The 25,005-nt window shown below is 45.3% G+C and overlaps 2 protein-coding genes across 2 annotated transcripts in view; one reads left to right on the top strand and one right to left on the bottom strand.

Annotated features, from left to right (window-relative positions):
* LOC125726389 (lutropin-choriogonadotropic hormone receptor-like) overlaps positions 1-15,686 on the top strand; it is a 51,200-nt gene extending 35,514 nt beyond the window's left edge. The window contains exons 4-12 of the mRNA XM_049002718.1: positions 3,559-3,633; positions 4,142-4,216; positions 4,922-4,996; positions 6,382-6,459; positions 6,680-6,748; positions 7,497-7,571; positions 11,551-11,739; positions 11,826-11,897; positions 14,516-15,686. Coding sequence (XP_048858675.1) covers positions 3,559-3,633; positions 4,142-4,216; positions 4,922-4,996; positions 6,382-6,459; positions 6,680-6,748; positions 7,497-7,571; positions 11,551-11,739; positions 11,826-11,897; positions 14,516-15,686 — 1,879 coding nt within the window. The remainder of the gene's footprint in view (positions 1-3,558; positions 3,634-4,141; positions 4,217-4,921; positions 4,997-6,381; positions 6,460-6,679; positions 6,749-7,496; positions 7,572-11,550; positions 11,740-11,825; positions 11,898-14,515) is intronic.
* Positions 15,687-16,406: 720 nt separating this feature from the next.
* gtf2a1l (general transcription factor IIA, 1-like) lies at positions 16,407-24,973 on the bottom strand. The gene is made up of 9 exons (XM_049002745.1): positions 24,722-24,973; positions 24,080-24,181; positions 23,452-23,575; positions 23,214-23,266; positions 21,976-22,069; positions 20,355-20,941; positions 19,730-19,978; positions 18,681-18,770; positions 16,407-17,167 (listed from the first exon to the last, which is right to left on the bottom strand). Exons 1-9 carry the CDS (start codon positions 24,743-24,745, stop codon positions 17,060-17,062), a joined length of 1,431 nt encoding a protein of 476 aa, XP_048858702.1. The 5' UTR covers positions 24,746-24,973; the 3' UTR covers positions 16,407-17,059.
* Between the last annotated feature and the right edge of the window lie 32 nt (positions 24,974-25,005).

Raw genomic sequence — 25,005 nt, 5'->3', positions numbered from 1 at the left:
TCTTAAACATAGACTATACAATATGAACAAATGAACGAATCAGTGCAGTAACTGAGAATATTGTTGACTTAAAATACTTGTTGAAAAAGATCAAATCGTTGAATGACATATATCTTATACCGTTCTTCATCGTACTGGATGGCCGTCCACTTTACACCCACAAATACTGCACAAAGAGGGCTGATTGAATAGTTCAGTTGTAATGTTACAGATGGACTCTTGATTGATGTGCATGGGTTTCAGGATAATGGTACCATGTACACACATTACGCAGGATTTCATTCCGTAATCCCCGAATGAGCATCTGGCTTCTTTAAGCGGAGCCGTTTTGAACGAACGGCGTTAAAAACATCAGTTTTCGTAGTGGGAATTTGACTTAGCGTAATACGCAGTTAAACTTATTGCCTTCGGCGATTAGAATTGCTTTGACAACACTCCAGTGAGCAGCTAGTGGGAGCGGATTCAGGTTTTCATAACACCCATGTGCTTGAAGTAGATGGAACATTCAACCATCTGGAAAGCAGAACATAAACATAGCATTTTATTTCCTGTGCTGCATTCGTATTTTGATGACTCTTCTAACATTGCTTTTAAATGAACTTTCAATTGCTGTTTTTTTAGTACTAATGAAACACTTCAGTGTGGGAATTTCATTCACCCTTCCTATACTTTCCCTATAAAGGTCCGGCATGCATTCTGTCCATGACACCCAGAGTCCTTTTACTTTCCATTTCCACCCATAATTTGCGTCAACCATAGTCACCCCTGCCTAAATTCAGGCTCTTGTTCCTGACCTAGTCTCCGGTCCACACTCAGTCCATGTTTTTGCTCCCTTTCAGTTCCTGGTCAGGAGCAAAATCATGGACTGCCTGCTGGTCACTGAGGGCTTGATTGGGAAACACTGACATAAGGGGTTGGAAGATGAATAGATTCATCATGCTATTCTAACACGGTGATGTGTTAAATTTTTTTAAACACCTTTATTTAAAAACATCATTTAGGAAATTTGTTTATGGTGTAAGTACAGGGGGATTTCAGTGAAAATTGAACATTGGCTCACACTCTGTCAGGCATATTTAAATTAGGTCAGTATTATGAAGATCGGTTATATAATTTGTGTGTAAAACATTTTGCAGTAAATTTACCATATCAGGTGACACAATAGGCAGCAGTGTTGCATCACACCTCCTGGGTTGGGGGTTGAATTCTCCCGCCCCCCCACCCCCCCGCTCCCCCGCTCTGTGTGTGCCACATTCGTCTGGGTACTCCAGTTTCCTCTCAGTCCAAAGACATGCAGGTAAGTGAACTGGAGCTCACACATTGAGTGAGTGTTTGCCCTGTCCAGTGTCCCCCTGCCTTGTTCCTTATGTTGCCTGGCTTAGGGTCCAGGAAGGAACATTTTTAAAGTTTTTGCACCGTAAGTACTAAATACGATGTAAAAACCTAGCGAGTGGAGTTACTCAGCAAACCAGTGATGGGACCTGGGATGGCCGGTCTTGGGTCTACTTTGCAAATGTTACTGCGTGGCAAAGAGAGCAACAGAGGATTTCACATCCCTGTTTCAGGAAAATGACTCTTAATCACTGAACACTGGTCACAGACTCTGCACCTCCGCCTATCAAGCTGGTCTGGTACCCTAATTACTGACATTTTGTCAGTCCTACCTTTCTCATGTTCATTCCCAGTAGATTTACAGCAGATGTTCAAAGAATGAGAATTCCCTTTCAAGTTTGGAAAATTTTACAGTTTTTGTTTTTTTGCAACAGTTTGCTACAGTTTGTGTTCATAAACTAAACTTTCCATCCTCTTCTGAAGTATCAGCCAGTGATGCTCTGTTAGTAGGATTTATAACTTTCTGGTTCTTCTCCTTCTAAAACCTGTCAGGGTCTGATAGATATAGTTTAAAGTCTACATTTGAACTACTAATATCAACGCCATTGCGATGTGGAATACAATGCTACTTAGCATGTGCTAGTTTCCTGTGTTCACTTAGATTATAATCATTGTCTTAACAAATTAATTTTACAAGTGATTCTTACTTGCATATGGCCATTTCAGATCCAGTAACTACAAATCCAGACCAGCATTTTGTTTCTTCTAATCAGCTGAGCATAAAGTCATACTCACAGTACTCTGTGTACAGAGTATTCAGCTGGTTGGCAGAAACAAAATCTTGTACTGAATCTGTAGCTCCCAGATCTGAAATGCCCAACACTGGATATGGTGCTCAGTCCAATTTTACATCACTCCTTAAAGAGAGCAGACTCATTTTTTGACTAAGTATGTTCACACACCGAGGGCATTTGGCTCTGGTTGTCAGTGGCTGTGATGCTTACAGTAGATACATAAACAGTTAAGTCAAGACAGTGGTCGCAAGTACTCTGGTTCATATACAACATGCATGTGTTGGTGATAATGGAATCCAAAATTTCAGGTCCCACATTTCTAGGGTTCTCATGCCAAGGGTAAAATGCACAGTGTTGAACCTTTTAGCTGAAAGATGTTCAGGCTTTGTCACTGTATTTTATGCAGTACTGTGAGCTCATCAGAGATGACCGAATGCTCGCGGTACCTGTTCTGTGTGCAGTGTATTGCCACTTCAGAGTCCTTGGCCTAATCTTCTGAGATCAACTGTAACATTTTACATGAGAGAAAGGGGTGGGGGGGGGGGGTGGCCATTTCTGGGAAGGTATGAATCAGATTGCTCAACATCCGTCAGTTTAGCTAAAAAACATTCAGCAAAACATAGCATGAGCAGGAGGACTGTAAGTGGTGTATCTGCACTGTAAGTGGTGTATCTGTACTGTAAGTGGTGTATCTGCACTGTAAGTGGTGTATCTGTACTGTAAGTGGTGTATCTGCACTGTAAGTGGTGTATCTGCACTGTAAGTGGTGTATCTGTACTGTAAGTGGTGTATCTGCACTGTAAGTGGTGTATCTGTACTGTAAGTGGTGTATCTGCACTGTAAGTGGTGTATCTGCACTGTAAGTGGTGTATCTGTACTGTAAATCAAACAGAGCAAATATTAATAACAGAGAAGTGGCAGGAAATTGGGGGGGGGGGGGGGGGTTATGTCAAGGAGACAGCAAATTTCTTTCTTTTTTTTAGGAACCTTGTGCGAAGTTTTATTTTACTCATTCATGCATTAAAGCCACTTTTACTTTTGATTAAATGCAAATCCTCTCATGTGCCAAGAGGTCAATTATTACAGCGGGTCTTTCGACCATCCCTGTTAAGGGGTCTGTTTTAGGAGACACTTTCAAAGTAATTCATTTTACACGTGGGACAAAGTGATACAGAAATATTATAAAATTATTGTTTCATTAATTTTCAATAAATACTTTAGAGTGATTGAAGTTAAATAAGAAAGCCACTGAGGACCCTCAATCCCAGGTACTGCTGTTATAGACGTTCACAGTATCAAGCAAGTAATTAAACACGCGGCCTTGTGACCTGAATTTTGCTAATCTTAGGAAAGCTGATCAAGCCACCATTAAATTACACCACCGCTGGAGCTCACAGTAACGATGATTGATTGCTGTTTGTCCCCACGGCAGCGAAATACTGCAGAGCGTCTCCCTCAGGAGAATAAAGGGCAAAGCTTTTCTGTCACTGCACAGTCTCTCAGAAATGTAAGTACGCCCTGCATACAATCACTCACCATCTTGACATTATTCCAGGAAAGCATCACCTTGGATCTTAGCATTTTAGCACAGCTAGGTTGTATGAGAGAGAGACTTTCACTGGCCCCTTAGAAGCTATAGTCATTAGTCCATGGGTCTGTTAGCTCAGCATGTCTATTAAAATGTGACAGATTCATGCTCGTGGGTGTTTTACTTACATAAAAATGTTCTGAGGGCAGAATGAAAAATGATTGGTTCTCTCTCTGAACCAATCAGATTGAAGTCGAGGTGAGTTCAAGCAACTAGGGGAGGTAGAACCAACCAAACAAATGTCTTAGTCCTGCCTCCTCTAGTTGCTAGGATCCACCTCCTCTACAATCTGATTGGATCTCTCTCTGAAACAATAAATTTTTTTCGTTCTGCCCTCAGTACATTTTTGTATATGTAAAACTCCGAGGCAAATTCATCGAAAGCTGTTGGCTTAAGGGTCCATTCACTGTCGCTGTCTCTCTTTCAGGCTGATACAGAATGTCTACAACTTGGAGGCCATAGAAAGAGGTGCTTTCACTGACCTGCCCAAGCTAAAGTACTTGTAAGAGTTTGTCGCCGTTTTTAAATTTGGTCCATTTGTGTCCAAAGTGGAGTTACTGTAAAATTATGAAAAGGATGTGCTCCTGGTGTAGGATAGCAGACTTATTTTATACAAGCCATCTCTGCCATCTCTAATCAACCGATTATGCTCCAACATTAGATTTAAACAATTTTTGAAGTTCTAACTTCCAGTATATGTTGTTAGATGAGGAGTATGCAGGGCATAAGGATTTTGTCCAAATAATTCAATTTCAAGGGGATTTGATGTCTGTAACAGACTAGCAGGTCCTTGTTACTGTGCCTTAACCTCTAATCCCGTGGTGGACAATCTTATCCACAAACGGCTACTGCATATGCAAGTTTTCAGCACATCTCCCTGATTAGATTGCTAATTCGAGGACTGATTGGCTGAAGAGTCCTCACACCTGGGTCATTTGAGACATTAGCCTTTGCATTCAAAACATTTTCTTATTTTGAGAAGTATTTTTTAACTTTGATTACTCAGATATTTCAAATCTGACAGCATTCATCATAATCTGTTCTGTCTATAGAATAAATACGAACTGGGAAATACAATAATGCTAGCAGTGGCCTGTACAATTCCCTTTGGACACTGAGGATATCAGCTGGTGAAGAACAGCAAGGAATTAATGTGATCTTAGTGGTGAACCTGAGAACATGTCTTTCCTGTTCTCTCTTTGTCCAGGAGCATCTGTAACACACGCCTGAGGTACTTTCCTGATCTCACCACTATTGCCTCTATAGAGTCATACTTCTTTCTGTGAGTAGAAGGAACAGCCCGAAGAGATTGCCATCTCAGCTCAGAGTCACATACGCGTAGCCTGCTCCACCAGCCTTCTGTTAAACATGGTGCACGATTACTCCACAATTCATTCAAATATCTGCGTGTCTCATGAGAAATGTGAGAGAATGACCTGCTGAACGTCCTGTGTGTGAATAATGACGCGGATGAGTCAGCGCTGAGGGGAGGGCCATGTCACTGCTAAAGGCATGACCATCTATCAGCTTCGTTAACATCATTAATTATCCGAACACCTTGCATGTTCATTAGAAATGACCCAAAGGCGATTCCTGTAACTGTCCAGTACACTGACGTAATAACGGATGCTGAAGGGAGTTTCTTACAATAGTCCAACGCAAGCCTTTCCTTCCCAGGATCACTGGGTTGCTATGCCTCATGAAAGAAAACGTTGTTGCAGCAGACTGCTTGGGTCCTTTATTTCTCAAATGCAATTTCAAGCGTAAAAATACAGCCTCACTGTTTGCAGAATGCTGATTCAGCCTCTCTATAACTTAAAATACCAAGTTATTTCATGCAGAGCCAGGGATTATACAGTCATAGCCAGAGTATGGGCAGCCTCTCTATCTCTCTTAAAGCAACAGGAATAGTTCCAGAAGTCTCTGGAAGTTTCAGTTGTATATGTTTTTAGCAACATAATTTTTCAGAATTTTTTTCTTGGGGAAAAAAGAGCGCATATACACTCCTGACAGCCTTACAGTGCCATGTCACAGTAAGGCAACCTTTATAAAGCCATTATGAATGATTTATAAGCAGGTTATTAATGAAGTTGTAACACTTTGTAAATCATTACTAGACAATTATAAACAAGTTATACCACAGTTTTCATCTTATTAATGAGAAATTTTTAAGTGGCAAAGAGTTCATTCAAATCATATGTACAGCTGATAGCTTAAGATCTTAGGTGGAAAGGAAAACTATGTCCACACTCACATTAGGAGAGCAAGTGAGATTTTACTGCCCTGCCAGCCATTAGGCCCAATTTCAATTGGTTACTTCATTGGCCCTCATTGGTTGGAAGCGAACTGTGATTGGCACTCACATCTCAAGGCCTCCTTCCTCAGATAGCATGCTAGCTCTTCGCCACAGAAATTTCCGGCCAACATCTAACTACGCAAGATGCTGTGACTCACGGGTCATAAGCTGACCGCCTCTCAGAAGCTCTCTTGGACCTGCATTAACAGAATCATAAGCAAACATCGTTCCTTTTCCCAAAAATAAGCCTATTATAGGAAACCAATATCCACTCAATTCAAACGGAGTTTGAAACCTGAAAACACCATTTCTTAAACGGGCCGAAACAATGGGGCTCCATTAATAATCTTGTTGCAATCTTGTGTCTGCAGGGAGCTGGCAGATAACATGGAGATCGACACGGTTCCTTCCAACGCCTTCCTGGGCATGACTGATAAGTACACGCACATGTGAGTGAGGGGCAGGAGAGTAACACACGCCTACCTGCTCTTCCACATCCTTCCGAGACTAGCACAATGTTTACAATTAATAAATGCATTAGCTAACTCCGCAGAAAGTCACGGCAAACAGGCTAATGGAGATGCAAGATTACCCGAATGGAAATCCGGTGCTCAAGGTAGCTCATTAACCGCTCTCCTCCTTTCCCCTACTGTGTTTTTCAAACTCCAGGAACCTTTTCCGAAATGGGTTTAAAGACATACAGAATCACGCCTTCAATGGAACCAAGCTGGATAAACTGTAGGTACCCTGACAGATTTTCATCGCATCTGCTTAGGGCTGGAAAGTGACTTTTCATTCCGGCCCCTTTTTGCTGCGGCTCTGCCTCTTCTTATGTCCCCTCTCCACCATTACTGTTGCATCCAAGGCAACCATTGTTATTCGCAGAGGCACGTTATTGGGGGCAGCAGGTTGTGTAATCAAAGAAACCCAGTGTACCAGCAAATAAACGCCTCCGAGACAAAACAAGTGATTGGAGGGATTTGTTGTTTATCATTTGTACCTTACTGCCAGTGCATCTCTGATCTGAAAGTCCAAACAGACAAACCCCATTGTTAGTGTGCATCACGCTGGCGTCCAGGTTGAGTAAAGCCAACTGCACTAAGCAGAAACTAACACAGGCACTTCAATTTGGCTGAGGAAATGGGTCAAACCTTTACAGGAGAATCGATGAAGAATTCTGCCCCAACTGCCCCTCTAAATGTCAGAAAGACTCGAGCAGTGATTCTTAACCTGGTCCTCGGGACCCCCGGGGGGGGGCCATGTTCTTGGACCCTCCCATCTCCCTAAGGACCCGGCTGAGATAAACTGGATTAAAATGTCAGCTAAAATCAAGTTAGACTTACAGGTAGTGGTTTTTTTATCATTACTCTGTGACATTTTTGTAACATGAGCAATATTTCTTAGCCAGAGTTAATCAAGGCAGCCTTCATTGAATGCTGAGCTTGTCTGTATTTATGTTGTGTCTCCTGGTTGGTTTCTGTGTTAGAGTTCTAAAGGACAACAGCCATCTCAGGAAAATACACGACGCCGCCCTGGAGGGAGCAGTTGGGCCGAGTTTGCTGTAAGTGGGGTTAGGGCAGGATCCCATTACAAATCGCCTCCGTCATTGTATTCCCCACAATTCCGCCACATCTGCAGCCTGGTTCCCAGCTTTTAAACATTCAATGTAATGCAAAGAACTGTAAAAATAATATTACCACTGAGAGAATTAGTACATAAACTCTGTAGAGTAATATAGACGTTTTTTTTGAAAGCAGAATTGAACCGAACACTATTTAATGGACAGCAAATCATCATCTGAAATGATGAAATGATTGTTTACCAATATTAGTTGAATTATAATTTGGCAAAAAAAACCTCTACAAAAAGTGAGAAGATTCAAGGTATACAATATTCATGTAGCCCATAGAGGGGGCTGCAGTCTGCTGCCACCTTACCTGTAACCACCCCACTCTAATAACCTTGAGATAAGCTCCATGTCACGTGACCAGATAAGCAGTTACTGAAAATGTAGGGAGCAAAGTAAAATAAGCTTGTTGGTGAATCGTGGTTGGCGGAAGTAAATGCTTTTTTATGGCGCTGTGCACCATTATTTAAGCAATCTGCCACAATGAAAGATGTATTCATTTTGTTCATTTCAGAAAATGTATTGTAGATACGCTATCCCACCTCTGTATATGGGCTATCCCACTTCTGTATATGGACAATCCCACTTCTGTATATGGGCAATCGCACCGCTGTATATGGGCTATCCCACCTCTGTAGATGGACTTTCCCACCTCTGTATATGGGCTATCCCACCTCTGTAGATGGGCTATCCCACTTCTGTATATGGACAATCCCACTTCTGTATATGGGCAATCGCACCTCTGTATATGGGCTTATCCCACCTCTGTAGATGGACTTTCCCACCTCTGTATTTGGGCTATCCCACCTCTGTATATGGGCTATCCCACCTCTGTAGATGGACTTTCCCACATCTGTATATGGGCTATCCCACCTCTGTAGATGGGCTATCCCACCTCTGTATATGGGCTATCCCACTTCTGTATATGGACAATCCCACTTCTGTATATGGGCAATCGCACCTCTGTATATGGGCTATTCCACCTCTGTAGATGGACTTTCCCACCTCTGAATTTGGGCTATCCCACCTCTGTATATGGGCTATCCCACCTCTGTAGACGGACTTTCCCACCTCTGTATTTGGGCTATCCCACCTCTGTAGACGGACTTTCCCACCTCTGTAGACGGACTTTCCCACCTCTGTATATGGGCTATCCCACCTCTGTGTCTCCTGTAAATTGACAGTAGCAATGATGTGAAATCACTCCCCCGGGTCCACAAGTTTTACCGCCGCCACCCCCAACCCCCGGCCCACAACTTTTACAATCACCACCCCCTCTGGTTGACCCCCACCATTCACCCCGCCCCCATGATCCACCTCCATGAAATCAATACACCTAAGGTGGGATGTTTGGTATTGAATGAACATATTGACTTTAGTATTAGCCAAGAAAAAAGCTAGTTTATATTTAAGAAATATTTTATGCAGTATAGCTCAAATTCCAATTGGATAATATACCTCTGGAGAGAGCAGACCTTTTGTCTGCATATTTCTGTTATTTTCTTAAAATTTAATAAAATATAATAAATATTATAGAAACTCACTCATTACCTACATTGCCTTTTCCCTAGACAACCAGTTTTACTTAATACCGAGTTATACTCAGATCAATATCTACCATGTTGCTGCTGTATATAAAATGTATTTTGCTCAGAAAACAAGGAAACTACTGTCTGTAAACAAACTCTACAAAAGGAACAGGACAGTATTATGGATAGATAATCCTAAGCCCTGACTTTTTGTCCTTGTTGCTTGATATAGACCTAATTCTTTCCGTGAAAAAAAGCCATGATTTCCTTGTATTACACAAGACGTACAGTAAGAACATGCTACAGTACGCTACCACAAATAAATTACACTTGTCAAGTCAGTCGCAGAAATCTGTCATGCAGTCAGAAATCTCAGATACGTGGTTGTGCATGTATTGTTGATGTTGGCAGAACTGCAAATTAAGTCACCACAGCGAAAAATTACACTGTACTATGTTTAAAAAAAAACATCTTTGTAACTTTGATCAGGTGTTTTATATTATTAGACTGTTGAATGGCATAATTAACGGCAAACGTTTTATAGTTATAAAGGTCGTGGCGTAGTCTCTGCATTGTACAAATAATCGATTAGCTAATGGTCATTTAATAATGTACGTAATGATGTTGGAAAGATGTCAGCCTTTAATAGGAATCAGTGGGCGGTGTGGGGGTGGGGAGTTACAGAATCTCAACCTACTTACGGGTCGATCCGTAGAATTAGACGGGAATCAGGGAGGAGGGTCACCAGCTTTGCCAGCAGCGATCCGCTGCTGGAGCGAAAAACAGCTGCTCTACGTTAGCTTGTGATTTAGAAGCTCCGGGCAGATCAGTCAGGCTTACAGCTGGAGTGAATAGCACTAAGATGGGACAGAAGAAAGCTGTTCATGACACACAGCCAATTATTGTGTATTAGGGAGACTTATACGACCCTGTAGTAAAGTTCCTGTATTGGAAGCCAAGTAGAGAAGTAAGCAGAGGTGGTTTCCAAGGTAAAAATCTATTAACCGGGTTAAAGTAGAGCATTCGAAGATATTACAGAGTCGGCATCCTGACTCCTCCGAAACCTGGACAACACTGGCCATTTGGAGAAGACTGTAGTTGATATTTTATTTTTAGTTTACAGATCGATTCGAAAGTATGAATTGTATAATTGTTTTATATATCTCAACCCTGGATAACAGGTCCCGTTCAGCTTATTAACTCGATATATTAAAAATCAGCACATAACAGAATTTTCTTTCAACAATCATTAAAAATAATTGGGTAGAATGAAAACATGTCTGATCTCCAGTAACAGACAGCAGGAGTTTGCTCTGCCCCTCTTTATGATGTTTTTTTCGTGAAATATCCCGTGATGTACGTGTGAATTCCTTGGGTGGTAGTGAGCAGATCTAGTTGACTTTGCAAGATTTTTAGTATTACAAGCCTGAATATGCATTCATAAATTATTGCCTTTTCTAATCTTTTCTGTAAATTAAATCTCCAGGGGCCTATATCCTGAAGCAAGATTTGTTGGTTATCTAGATAACTTGTAGGATTTAAGGAACCCCAGTTTAAATGGACTTTATATTTATTCACTTACATGTAGTCCAGACTACCTTTAATCTGATACAGGCCCCAGGACTTAATGAAAAACCAAAATTCAAGCTGCACAGTCAAATTTCCTTATATGTTGTAATTAGTCAATAGATCTCTTGCAAAATATTGTGATAAGTCACATCACACCCTAATCTTTAATTAATAACCACCAAGACTCATCTCGTGCCTCATCTCTCACAAGCAGGTCGTCGGCTCTCTCTCTCCCGCCATTGGAGTTTTGATGCACAAAAAGGAATTAAAACCTCACCATAGCTTTTGAAACATCAAAGTAGTCCTTTTTGCTGAAAAAAGCCTTAGTGGTCAGTATCATATGTACACACTGTAGAGACTGAATATAATCTGATTTGTTTTAATAAGGATTAACCCCCAGCTCCAAAGGTATCTAATTACACCCTCTGGTCGATCCATTACAAGTTAATGAAGTCTATCAAAGACTTTTTCAGTTTCATAACCTCTAATTAAAAACATCTTTTCCAGACTATATCCCAATTCAATGTTTTAGATGTTAAATACACCCCATAAAGCACAGGAAGAGACTTTGAATGGATGAATCTTCTTGTCCAAAATCAATACAAGCATGGAGTTTCCTGTATTTAGAAGTGACAGTAACTTTACAGAACAGTACATTAGGCAAGATGCAGCGTGAATGATGTTAAACTGCCTTGACGTTTATGGTTTATGGTAGGATTAAACCATCTCTTTCATGAAATAAAAGCAAGCGACGACAGGGATTTTTAAACACAGTTAAACCATATCAATGGCCCCATCGCATGCTTGCCCCTCAGGGACGTGTCCTCCACACCTCTCCGCATGCTCCCAGCCTATGGTTTGCTGGAGGTGAGGGTGCTGGCTGCCCGCTCGACCCCCGCCTTGAAGACCCTACCGCCCCTGGAGAGCCTGGCCAATTTGCAGGAGGCCCAGCTCACATACCCCAGCCATTGCTGTGCCTTCCACACCTGGAAACGACATCACAGGTACCACAGGGGTGTCCGAGGAGTACTGGCTGTCGCTCACATGACGTCTCTCTGCTCTCCAATATCTCTCAACCCCTTTTTTGTAGAGACAACGCTTTCCTGCGGGAGTTTGGGAAGCTGGCCATCCCGTTTAGCAGCGACAGCCTGCAGGGAGTCATGTAAGACTTTGTCTTCCTCACAGTGTCATGTTTTCAAGCTTTAGGAGAAGCCTGCAAGGGAGACCTCAGTGGAGCTCGGAAGGCTTCCCCGCGCAGCACGGCACTGCACAACACTCTGCCCTAACCCTAACCCCAACACTCTGCCCTAACCCTAACCCCAACACTCTGCCCTAACCCTAACCCCAACACTCTGCCCTAACCCTAACCTCAACACTCTGCCCTAACCCTAACCTCAACACTCTGCCCTAACCCTAACTCCAATACTCTGCCCTCACCCCAGCACTCTGCCCTAACCCTAACCCCAACACTCTGCCATAACCCTAACCCCAACACTCTGCCCTAACCCTAACCTCAACACTCTGCCCTAACCCTAACTCCAATACTCTGCCCTCACCCCAGCACTCTGCCCTAACCCTAACCTCAACACTCTGCCCTAACCCTAACTTCAATACTCTGCCCTCACCCCAGCACTCTGCCCTAACCCTAACCCCAACACTCTGCCCTAACCCTAACCCCAACACTCTGCCCTAACCCTAACTTCAACACTCTGCCCTAACCCTAACTCCAATACTCTGCCCTCACCCCAGCACTCTGCCCTAACCCTAACCCCAACACTCTACCCTAACCCTAACGCCAACACTCTGCCCTAACCCTAACCTCAAGACTCTGCCCTAACCCTAACCCCAACACTCTGCCCTAACCCTAACCTCAACACTCTGCCCTAACCCTAAACTCAACACTCTGCCCTAACCCTAACTCCAATACTCTGCCCTCACCCCAGCACTCTGCCCTAACCCTAACCCCAACACTCTACCCTAACCCTAACGCCAACACTCTGCCCTAACCCTAACCTCAAGACTCTGCCCTAACCCTAACCCCAACACTCTGCCAGGGATTGCCCAGCCTTCACCCTGCCCAACACACGTCACGGCAGTCAGCTTTTCATTATAAAACTCTGCCAGTTGAGGCAAGAACCTGTATTCAAGGACACTTCCAAACTGTACCCAATGCTTTAACAACATTATGTATAAGTATTAATTTTTGCAGCTACTTGTCTGAGTGTACAGTCGTGGCCAAAAGTTTTCAGAATGACACAAGTATTGGTTTTCACAATGTTTGCTGCTTCAGTGTTTGCAGATCTTTTGTCAGATGTTTCTATGATATACTGAAGTATAATTACAAGTATCACAAGTGTCAAAGGCTTTTATTGACAATTACATTAAGTTTATGCAAAGAGTCATTATTTGACCCCTACAGTTCGCCCTGGCTGCTGTGAATCAACTTCAGGCCAAATCGCAGCTGATTGCTGCCCATTCTGGCAAAATCAATGCTTGGGAGTTTGTCAGAATTTGTGGATTTTTGTTTGTCCACCCGCCTCTTGAGGACTGACCACAAGTTCTCCATGGGATTAAGGTCCAGGGAGTTTCCTGGCCATGAACCCAAAATATCAATGTTTTGTTCCCTGAGCCACTTAGTTATCACTTTCGCCTTATGGCACGGTGCTCCATCATGCTGGAAAAGGCCTTGTTTGTCACCAAGCTGTTCTTAGATGATTGGGAGAAGTTGCTTTCAGAGGATGTTTTGGTTCCATTCTTTATTCATGGCTGTGTTCTTAGGTAAAATTGTGAGTGAGTCCACTCCCTTGGCTGAGAAGCAGCCCCACACATGAATGGTCTCAGGATGCTTTACTGTTGTCGTGACACAGGACTGGTGGTAGCACTCTTTTCTTCTCTGGACAATCTTTTTTCTGGATACCTCAAACAATTGGAAAGGGGATTCATCAGAGAAAATGACTTTACCCCAGTCCTCAGCAGTCCAATCCCTGTACCTTTTGCAGAATATCAGACTGTCCCTCATGTTTTTCTAGGAGAGACGTGGCTTCTTTGCTGCCCTTCTTGACATCAAGCCATCTTCCAACAGTCCTGCCTGCTACCACTCCTAAGCAAGCTCTGCACTGGTGCTGCCCTGATCCTGCAGCTGAATCACCTTTAGGAGATGGTCCTGGCACTTTCTGGACTTTCTTGGGTGCCCTGAAGCCTTCTTCACAACAACTGAACCTATTTCCTTGAAGTTCTTGATGACGATAAATGGTTGATTTAGGTGCAATCTTACTAGCAGCAACATCCTTGCCTGTGAAGCCCTTTTTTGTGCAAAGCAATGATGGCTGCACATGTTTCCTGGCATAAGATTCAGAAGAACAATGATTTCAAGCACCACCCTCCTTTTAAAGCATCCATCCTGCTATTCTAACTCAGTCAGCATGACAGAGTGATCTCCACCCTTGTCCTCCTCAGCACTCTCACCTGTGTTACCAAGAGAATCACTGAAATGTCAGCAGGTTCTTTTGTAGCAGGGCTGAAATGCAGCGGAAATGAGTTTTCTGGGATTAAGTTCATTTTCATGGCAATGAGGGACCTTGCAATTAATTGCAATTCATCTGATCACTCTTCCTAACATTCCGGAGTTTATGCAAATTGCCATCATAAAAACTGAGGGAGCAGACTTTGAGAAAATTACTATTTGTGTCATTCACTAAACTTTTGGCCACGGCTGTATTAGCAAGAGGACTTCATCTGAACTATTGTGCAATTTTCCAATTTTCTTTCCAACTTCTGTAGCTACCCCTCTGACAGCATTCCGGTATTCATGGAGGGCGACAGCAATCTTGACACTGACCCCGACGATGTGGAGTTTCAGTATTCAGACCTGGTGCTAGGCATTGGTACCACCATGAAGTGCACCCCAGAGCCAGACGCCTTCAACCCCTGCGAGGACCTCCTAGGCTTTGCCTTTCTGCGTACGGCCACATGGGGCATCACCGTGCTGGCGATCATGGGGAACCTGACAGTGCTGGGGGTCCTACTGGCCAGCCACCGCAAGCTCACCGTCTCCCGCTTCCTCATGTGCAACCTGGCCTTCGCAGACCTCTGCATGGGCATCTACCTTCTGCTCATCGCCACAGCTGACCACCGATCCCAGCGCGAGTACTACAATCACGCCACCCAGTGGCAGACGGGGGCAGGTTGTGGCGTGGCCGGCTTTCTCACAGTATTCGCCAGTGAGCTGTCCATCTACACGCTGACCACGATCACCTTAGAGCGCTGGCACACCATCAACTACGCCATGCAGCTGGAGCGGAGGCTGAGGCTACGGCATGTGGTGGCCACAATGGCGGGCGGTTGGGCTTTCTCTCTGCTGGCCGCGCTGCTCCCGCTGCTCGGTGTCAGCAGCTACACCAAGGTCAGCATCTGCCTGCCCATGGACATCGAGACAACGGCCGCCCAGGGCTACGTGGTTACGGTGCTGCTCCTCAACGTGGCCGCCTTCCTGGTGGTCTGCACCTGCTACAGTCGCATCTACCTGATGGTCCGGCGGCCACGACGACCTGCCTGCCATGCCGACGCCAAGATCGCCAAGCGCATGGCTGTGCTGGTCTTCACCGACTTCCTCTGCATGGCGCCCATCTCCTTCTTCGCCATCTCCGCAGCCCTACGCACTCCGCTCATCACTGTGTCGCACGCCAAAGTCCTCCTTGTGCTCTTCTACCCCCTCAACTCACTCTGCAACCCCTTCCTCTACACCATTTTCACCAGGGCCTTCCGGCGGGACGTCCGCCTGCTGGTTGCTCGCTGGGGCCGCTGTCACACCTGGACTGATGGCTCCAGGACTCAGAGCCACTGTCCACACAGGGGCCCCAAGGCGGCGGCCCCACAGAAACCTGGCTCAGCGCCATTCTATGTCGATCACATCAAGATGCACGGCTGGTTCCTCAAGCGAGGCCCCAAGTGACAGCCGAAGGATCTAGACTGAGACTGGCATTTCCATGGTGCTCACTTCTTTAATGTACATTCTGTCCAATATTTTTATAATAAAAAATGCAGAAAAATACCACAATCCTTACAAGCAAAGTATTATTGATGCAAGTTTACCCTTCAATCTTCTCATCTACTGTATCTTCACTACTTTGACCATTATCTCTCTCTTTTTCCTTTCCTCCATTTTTCCTTCCCCCACTATTCCATTCATGTCAGGATCCTGATTGTTCCAAGATGGCGGGCAGCCAGAATTGTGCTCCCTTCACATAATGAGTTTGTGGCTCAGTGTTCCTTCGGTGATGGCTCAATTGGGACGTCTCGGTGAACACGTGTGGTGGGCACCCCGGTGGAGGAGGGGAGGGCAGCCGACGCTTTCGCGGCGGGCGGCTGCCTTTTGGCAATTACCAGAGAGCACAGGGAGCCCTTGACCCAGCACTGTGCCACTGAGCTCCAGCCCTCGAAGACAGTGAGAATTGAAACTGGAGAGTCAGGCGCGTAGATTCACACTGGCGTCATGGAGCGTCAATTGGCACTCCATGTAGGGCAGACATGCGCTCTAGGAGACACCCCCCATCCTGACAGGCTGAGTGCACTCTCCATATCATTGACTTGGATTGGATTTCTGGCATTCGATTCAACCCCCATCCCCACCCCCCCACAGGTGCTAACAGCAGAATTAGCCTCCCACAGTCTACCATTAACAGGTAAAGGGGATGGATCCTGTCTGTACGAGCAGCATCTCACAGTCACAAGACGCACGGTATAGGAGCACATGTACATACATGAACAGCCATTTCCAAAGATACAATGGCGATGATGAAGGTGCAATATTTACCAGGCAAAAGCTTTCAGTCAGGCATCAGGAAAAATGTCCCCATTTTCAAACATTTCAGAGCTTAATTTAGAACAAAACAGTAGGAAGCAAGCTGTGTTTGTCAATGTTATTTTTTGCGCAAAAACCATTGGAACAGGCACTTGAAAATGCTGACAGCCAATCCTGAAACAATCCTATACAGCGTAGTTTCAGATCTAAGCCACCCTGTCAGCCATCACCGCACATATTTTGTGCAAGAGCTCAAAATGATCACAAACAGAAATCTGGCAGCCTGATGCCAAAGAATTTACCTACATTTTCAAACTTTACAGAGAACAGAAATTTCACTGCAAAACTAAAGTATACATCCACCTTATATCCAAAAGCGGATAGTCCTTTTCTTAGTTTACCACCTTTAATGGTATAATTCCTACACATTTCACTCTCTAACCATTAAATATTTTCACACTGCATCCGAGGCATTGCCTCTCTTTCTTCAAACGCAGCTCAGCCTTCATTTTTTGTCTCCATCTTCACCACTCAGCCTCTCCTACCGCTTTGGAGAAAACGTAGTCTTTTCCCCCAAAACACATCACCCCGTCCTTCAGGTAGAACTTCCACCTGTTCTTGCTGCGATGAATCTGAAAAAAGAGGCAGAGTTTGGTTTCCATGGAGACCTTCACATGCAGAGCCTGGGCCGCACATGCTCACAAGCGTCTTCCAGGTAATTTCATTGGTGCGTGTACGTCTGCTCCTCTGGTGGCCATAAAGAAAACCATCTACACACATAAAAATTAGCTTCCAAATCTCTGGGGCAATACACTTTGAATTATTAAAAGATGTATAACTGAGGATGGAAAATGACCTAAAATGACTGACTATCACTCCCTGCTACTTACTAAATCACCTAAAACACCCTTGTGCAAATTAATTGAAACAAGCTGTCACACAATATGCATGCAGTGGCCTGGGCCCTGCTAGTTTGCACAGCCAACAGGGCAGAGAGCATGACGAGTGGATGGACAGAGGAGGCCCCGAGCCCGCAGATTGGCAGGCCTGCTCGGGTGAGGTTAGGGCTGCTCGGGTGGGGTTAGGGCTGGGTGGTATGACTGAGTGGATGGACAGAGGAGGCCCCGAGCCCACAGATTGGCAGGCCTGCTTGGGTAGGGTTAGGGCTGGGTGGTATGACTGAGTGGATGGACAGAGGAGGCCCTAAGCCCACAGATTGGCAGGCCTGCTCAGGTGGGGTTAGGGCTGGGTGGCATGACTGAGTGGATGGACAGAGGAGGCCCTGAGCCCACAGATTGGCAGGCCTGCTCAGGTGGGGTTAGGGCTGGGTGGCATGACTGAGTGGATGGACAGAGGAGGCCCTGAGCCCACAGATTGGCAGGCCTGCTCAGGTGGGGTTAGGGCTGGGTGGTATGACTGAGTGGATGGACAGAGGAGGCCCTGAGCCCACAGATTGGCAGGCCTGCTCAGGTGGGGTTAGGGCTGGGTGGTATGACTGAGTGGATGGACAGAGGAGGCCCTGAGCCCACAGATTGGCAGGCCTGCTCAGGTGGGGTTAGGGCTGGGTGGTATGACTGAGTGGATGGACAGAGGAGGCCCCGAGCCCACAGATTGGCAGGCCTGCTCGCGTGGTATGACTGAGCTTCAGCCATCCATGTAGGTTTCAAGTGAATGCCTTGGGGTTCAGATGCCTCCCTGTGTCGTCGTGAGGTTTCCCCCGGGTTCTCTGGTTTCCCTGCAGTCCAAAAACATGCTGAGGTAGGCATGAATGGTGTGAATGTGTGCCCTGCAATGGCCTGGTGGCCCATCCTGGGTTATTCCCACACAATTTTTATGGATTCACCCGATCTTAAATCCGGAGCCAAGGCTGTGATGTCCATCTTAACTGCAATCATTCTGTCTGCATATAGACGCGACAACTCTTCAATTCATTTGCACATGGGTGTAATTGATATGAAGTGTTGCTTCTGAAACCCTTCCGTAAGGATTGCCAGACAGTCTGCAAACATACCCTAGCAAGAGCATGAGATCCAAAGTAATTCACTGCTCGTCACACCCTTGAATATTTGCACCAGGCATGCCAGCAGAGGACCATCTGAATCTTACAATGCAAAACATCACACTCTCAGAAGCGGCGCCCCCTACCTTATCATACTGACACACAACAACATTGTCGGTGTCAAAGAGATCCGGAACATCCTGCTCGCTCACGTCGTCGCCCGAGTTAAGGGGGTCCTGCGTCAATGAGAGTATTGTAAGGAAAACAAACATGTCTCCCCTGAGGACAACACAAACCCCGCTGCACAGGAAGAAATGCAGGAAACAGGGAAGTCAACTCAACGCAACACAGCCCAGCATGAAGGCTCACTAATAAACTTTAAAGATTACTAAAAGGTTAACAGTCAAAACACATTCATGCAATAGAAACTTGGGTCTTAAAAAGCATAGAATTAAAATGAATTTTTTTAAAAACTCCTTTCAAGAGACACTAAAAAGGTCACTATCCAAGTAAAGACAAGTCTGACAGAAGTAGGAGTTAATCTTCTGTAAATAAACTGGCAGTGACCCACAGTAAAGATAGAATACTGGTGGTTGTTTCACTATTGACGAAGTGAAATTTTAAGTTAACCCTCAAAGGAAGAGGACCACGCCTACACCAGGCCCCCCTGGCCACCCTCCATCTGAGGGCCCAGCCTGATAATGCCCAGCTTCGTGAGACCATCAAAGCACTTCAAAGGCACTCAAGATGGCCTTCAAACTTCAAACGGCTTGCTAGAATGTTTCATAAAGTCACGGTAGTGCGTTCGTGCTGGTATACAGGTTTAACGTCGTTAGGACAACGAACACAAGACGTCTGTGTGAGACAGGGAGAGAGGACTTTGGGTACATTAAAAACGATACAACAGCCCCATCTTCAGCAGCACCACGGCAGACAGGCCATCACGAGTCACAGGCTCGCCGCCCTGCAGTTCCACACCGGTACAGCCACAGATTCTGTCTTTCATCATGGCATTCCTAAATACCGTTAGGTACATTTTATGGATGCCTTGCATAGGACAAAGGCTGAAAATGAAGGATATGACCTGCTTCTAACTGATGGGATACAGAAGTGGGGCTGTGAGAAATCACTGATCATCTGGGGGGTGTGTGGAGTCATGGAGTTCCTTCACGCCCCCCCCCCCCCCAGTGCTCACCTCCTCCACTTCCTCCACAGCATCATCCAAAGCGTCGCTGTCGCTGCTGGAGCCGTTGTCCTCGCTGCTGCCCTCGGCCTCTTGCAGGGCCTTGAGCGCCTCTGCGTTGATCATGCCCAGAAACTCGTCTTCGTCGGCCCCTGCCCCCCCCTCCACCTCCTCCTCCGAGGTGCTGTCACAAGCCCCGTCCAGTTGCGGCAGGGCCTCCAGGTCGTTGTAGTTGAAGTCCCTCATTAAGTCCATCTCCAGCTAATAGGGGGAAATGGAAAAATATCCTCTTAAAGTTAATATTCTGCACATGCTTCAGACAGAGAGGTACAAAAGGGTTATGGAGCCACATAGGGGGACGTCAGACCTGGTGCTTATGAATGCATACATTATGTGCTTCAACAACCTTCACAAGGACAGCGGAAGGTGAGGCTCTTCTCGGATGAAAAGGCAGGGCAGCAGCCGATCTTACCAGCCGGTTCTAACTAGGACAAACTGTCTACATCATTCACCAGAACATCATACTGGTACCAGTACAGGTATTAACAACCTAACTTAGCTAGCAATGTCACATTCAGGGTAGCTGATGGAGAATGTGTGTGTGTGTGTGTGTGTGGGGGGGGGGGGGTGGAGTTACCTTGGCAGGCTCCACAAGCTGAGCTTTTGCCTCCCCAGCATTTACAGGCAAGGAGCCCCCCCCATCTTGGCCCACTTCATCCTGTCCAGCTCCCAGCTGCCCTTCACATGCCTGCCCCGAGGACAGCTGGGCAGCGAAGGGTGACGGCAGGCTCATGTCAAGAGGCTGGGGGCTGAACTCGATTCCATCCAGCGTGAACTCATCTTCCCCAGGGCTGTCTGGAGTGACTGGGGCAGGGGGAGGCAGCAGTGTGGGCTGGGGCACAGCAGGCAGAGTCAGCTGGGACTGGAGGGCACCCGGAGGGTGCAGCACACCACCCTGGCCAAGGAAGAGGTGTGGTTGGTGGGGGAGGGGCTGTGGCTCGGACGGGTGGAGGAGGGTCGTGCTGGGGGCAGCAGGGGCATAAGTGTCAGCTGTCAGCGGAGGGATCGACTGCAGGACAGCAGTGGGGGCGACATTGGCCACGGCGCCCTGCGGGGCCACCGGCTCCCTCTGCTCCAGGACGTGTTGGATGGGCTGCGGGAGGATGCGGTTGCTGGCTGGGGCCTGAGTCACCATCACCGGAACGTTGACTTTGTACAGGTGGCCTGGCGTCAGACAGTCAGTCTGTCATGTTAGTGGGGATTTCATGCAACAAAAACTCTTCTCTAACAGGTTTCTCCAAATATTTCTCCCAAATGTTAAATCGGTCAGTGATTTAGAATGCACAACAGCGCCCCCTACTGTGAGGTTTGAAGCCAGATTTATCATCATCATTATCAAAAGCCAAATCAACCAATTCTAATCCATTACACAATCAAAGGAAAACTAGAGCCTCCCAGGCAGCAAGGCCTGTTAATCAAAAACAAGAAGCCAAGTATTTTTTCCTGAATATAAAACAACACTGTGGGTTTAATTCTATAACAAATAATGTGAAATCTTGACAGTACGCTTATTTTCAGTCTTTCCTGCATGCAGATGCCTGAATCTCACTTGGAGATCAGTGGCATCTCTTGTTCTCTGAAGAGCTCGTAATTAATTACACAAGACTCTCCGAAACCATGCAACGTATTGGAAGATTTAAAACTAATATGTTTTTTTTCCCCTTTTCTTTTACTGATTGCTTAGCCAGGGCAAGTTGTAGATCTTTAAAGTAAAGCAGTAAAGCTTGTCGGATTTAGAGCACAGCACAATCATGGCAAATAACAGACTGCAATGGCAAGACTCTAGTATGATCTGGTCTAAAATAATCACAGAGTAGGATTAAGCTGATTGCAAGAGACAGCCTAAAAACAGAAGGAAGAAAATGTTTTAAATGCAGTTTTGAGCAGATTCTATTTAGTTGCTGATTGTTTCAGAAGTCTTTTAATTACCATCCACTGGTGCTGAAGTGTGATGCTCCAGGGGGAAGGCGAAAAAAAAGCATAATCACAAGGGTCTGACGATTACTGGCAATTTGAGACAAATTGAGTGGCCAGACTTTCACCCCAAAGTAGCATCCAGAGAGAGGGTGTGAAATAATGAGCTTGATGCACACTGCCTGCTCTCAAGGTAATATCGTGACGGGAAAGCGACAGGCACCAACCAGCCACTCGTCTCGGATGCGAGGTGTCCGTCTGCATCTCACCGCACATCCCCTCACCTGACGAGGTCTGCAGAGTGACTCCAGCTGGGATCTGGACGGGGTAGCTCACTCCAGGAGGGAGAGAAAATGTGGCGAGTGCACCAGAACCATTCTGACAGAGTGAGAAGAATGGGTACTTCAGACGTACAGTTTACCGCCTCCTGCTGGCCTATTCTGCGCTAGCGCAGTTAGGTCACGCTGTACTGAACAGGTGGCAAAATACACAAGGATTCGATTATTTCAGATATAACCAGGAAAAAAAAAAAAAAAACTCACCCCCAATTAACTAGAGTCATGATGACATGGAACCTAAAGTATGATATTAACAATAACAGCGCATTACTGGTAAAGGGTGGATTTATGCTTGCAAGGTAATGAAAGAACGACTAAGAGGATGGAGAGCATTATGACCAAGCCGCATGTGAAAAAAGAAAATGAAAATCTACTGTTTACATCTTATAGAACAAAGGGAATACAGTCCAGAGTTTGTTACTTATCACTCCTTGAAAGTTATAGGTATTACCATGAAAAATTAAACTAAATTTTGGGAAGCCAAACCCTTGATGCCATTCTTAAAATTAGTTTCTTTGTTCCCATCCATGTTAAAATTGCTCCGTGCCTCAGGCAGTGAACACGTGTCACTATGACCCGGCGTGTCCCCCATCAAAACAGACCCTGGCAGACTATTTCAGACACTAAGCGAGGGATAATTCTCTGCCTCCTCACTCTGCATCAGACATACGCATTTAGTAAGAAAATAAAATTTACATGGGTGCCTAAAAATAAACACACCCAAATAAATGTCAGAACCATACGGCATATAACAAAAAGGGATTTTATCATCTTTTATCATCTCAGGCATCCTTGCCATACATACACACACACACACACACACACACACACACATATACACACACACACATAAACGATAAGCCGTCTAATACAACTAGCTGGAATAGGAAAATAGCTTCATTAAAGTCGTGTAAAAAGCTCTGAGGTTGTTGACACTCCATCCTTCTCCATTTTTGACACAGCGCGGTCTGGAAGCAAAGTGCGTGTTCCGAGACGCTCCCTGGCAATAAGGCTAACAACTCGAATTTCAAATAAGTTATAGCCTTCAGCGTCAGAGGCATCTGCTCCGTCTCCAAGGAGGCGCTAGCTGGTAACGTGCCACATGCTGCAACGGAGGAGTCTGAAAACCATATTTCACCTTCCGCTTTCCTAGCCTAGCTTAACCAGTCCCGAGAATTACTTACTGCTTTGGTGGCGAAATTCTGAAGAGTCTGCCCAGCAGGAATGACGATCGAGGCTAGAGAATACAGACAGGACTACGTCAACTGCGTCTTTGCAGGAATTTACAATAAGTAACCCAATCTACGTAATACCAAGGCTGGGAATTTCTTGTAATAGGCAAGTCTCACGAAGGACATGTTGAGACTACAATCGATACAGGGATGTAGTAAATTATCTGGAGATGACAGACACGTGGCTGACCTGTGGGTTTATGGAGGCTTTGAGAATAATTTGCAGGAAGCTGTAGCACAAAGTTGTTTGGGTTGATGGCACCTTTCATAAAACCTTCCACTGCTTTTGACTGCATGACCTTAGACTCCCAGAGCTACACAAAAGAAACAAATCACAGGGCAGAATGGCGGATCTGCTGGTCTCTCGGCTCCACCTGTTTTTTCCAGACATCTGACAGGTTTTATTATAATAAACTGTATAAGAACGGGTGGCACAAATAAGAATACATCATTTTACGCTGTCAGTCAGCCACCAACTTAAGCCACATCTCATCGGTTGCTGCCTGGGTTCTCAGGCGGTGATTGACAGAGCATAATCCTGCCTTCATTTCTAACATACATACATATTGCATGACCCTGTAAATTAATTCAACTAGGCCAGTGTTACCCAATCCGGTCCACGGTAGGAAGTTGGGAGGAAGCAAAAACGTGTACCGTCTGCCAGGGAACTCAGAGGGAGCAAAAACATGGACCCCCTGTGGGTCCCCGAGCATCGGATTGGGAAACGCTGAACTAGATATAACAGCGAGATACCCTTAAGCTTGGTGTATTGCGTCCTTTTAATCTTCTCCTCGATAAATGGCACAGAGGGGTCTCACCTGCCTGAGGTCCTCAAGAACCCGATCCTCGATCCCTTCGTCCTGAAACAGCTCCCTGACGCTCTCTATCACATCGTCAATGACTGACATGTACAGTTTGGACTGGAAGAGGGCGCGTTGCAAAAAGATGGGGAGGGGAAACAACGTCGTGCTTTATTGTGGTTCATAACACTATACAATCACGCTGTCCAAACACGTTTCCATGCGCGTTAGTTAGGCGCTCTTATTACACAAAGATGTACGCACCGATGCGCTTATCACAAATGTAAGCTGATAAATTGTGACTCTGTGGTACATTGATATTACCGTGCAAAAAGCGAAATTCATCAGACCATAAGCTCAACATAATTAATAACCAAAATAATGCAATAAACTGGCAGCCTTTAAAATGTTTTACGGACTGTGTCTAAGCCTCCTAGGAACCCCTCTTTACGGCAAATACACATGAGTTACCTAGAAAACTCGCTAATTGGCAAGCGGGAACCGAACTGATTGATAATAATAGCTTTTTAATCTAAATGCTCATTTGGGTTTTGTAACCTAACAGTTGCTGATAAATATCGGCTACCATACATCACCGGGTTTATTAGTAAAGCGGGTTACAAATGTCACCAGATTTAGCCGCTTTATGTAGGTACTTACAACTGTGTTGGAGTTTGACAGCATTGTAATTACTACGAACCGTCACTATTTCTTTAAAACCTTACATCTGTCACGAAATCAGTTATCTTACATGTTGTCTATACTCTCAGAGTAAAACGCCTCTAAGACACAAAGTGACTTAATGGGCTTAATTTATATGACGAGCGCCAGCTTTGTCTATTTTCAGGATAATCAGAGTATATGTCTAAATGACGAGGCTTAGTTTATTGTATTGTTCCTTTAACCTGACGCTTCGGAATAATTTAAATGCCATTGCAATGATG

Source organism: Brienomyrus brachyistius, unplaced genomic scaffold (genome assembly GCF_023856365.1).
Source record: "Brienomyrus brachyistius isolate T26 unplaced genomic scaffold, BBRACH_0.4 scaffold71, whole genome shotgun sequence".
Taxonomy (NCBI): Eukaryota; Metazoa; Chordata; class Actinopteri; order Osteoglossiformes; family Mormyridae; genus Brienomyrus; species Brienomyrus brachyistius.
Note: the sequence above shows the minus strand (reverse complement) of the source record. Positions and strands in the feature narration are given on the sequence as shown.

Bases quoted from the DNA above. Each gene is read 5' to 3' on its own strand.
- gtf2a1l (XM_049002745.1), bottom strand. From the start codon at position 24,745: ATGCTGTCAAACTCCAACACAGTT. The intron at 20,942-21,975 runs GTGAGGGGATGT...GTCTGACGCCAG, and splicing joins CACTCTGCAGACCTCGTCAG to GCCACCTGTACAAAGTCAAC. The intron at 18,771-19,729 runs GTGAGCACTGGG...TCATTGACGCAG, and splicing joins CTGTGGAGGAAGTGGAGGAG to GACCCCCTTAACTCGGGCGA.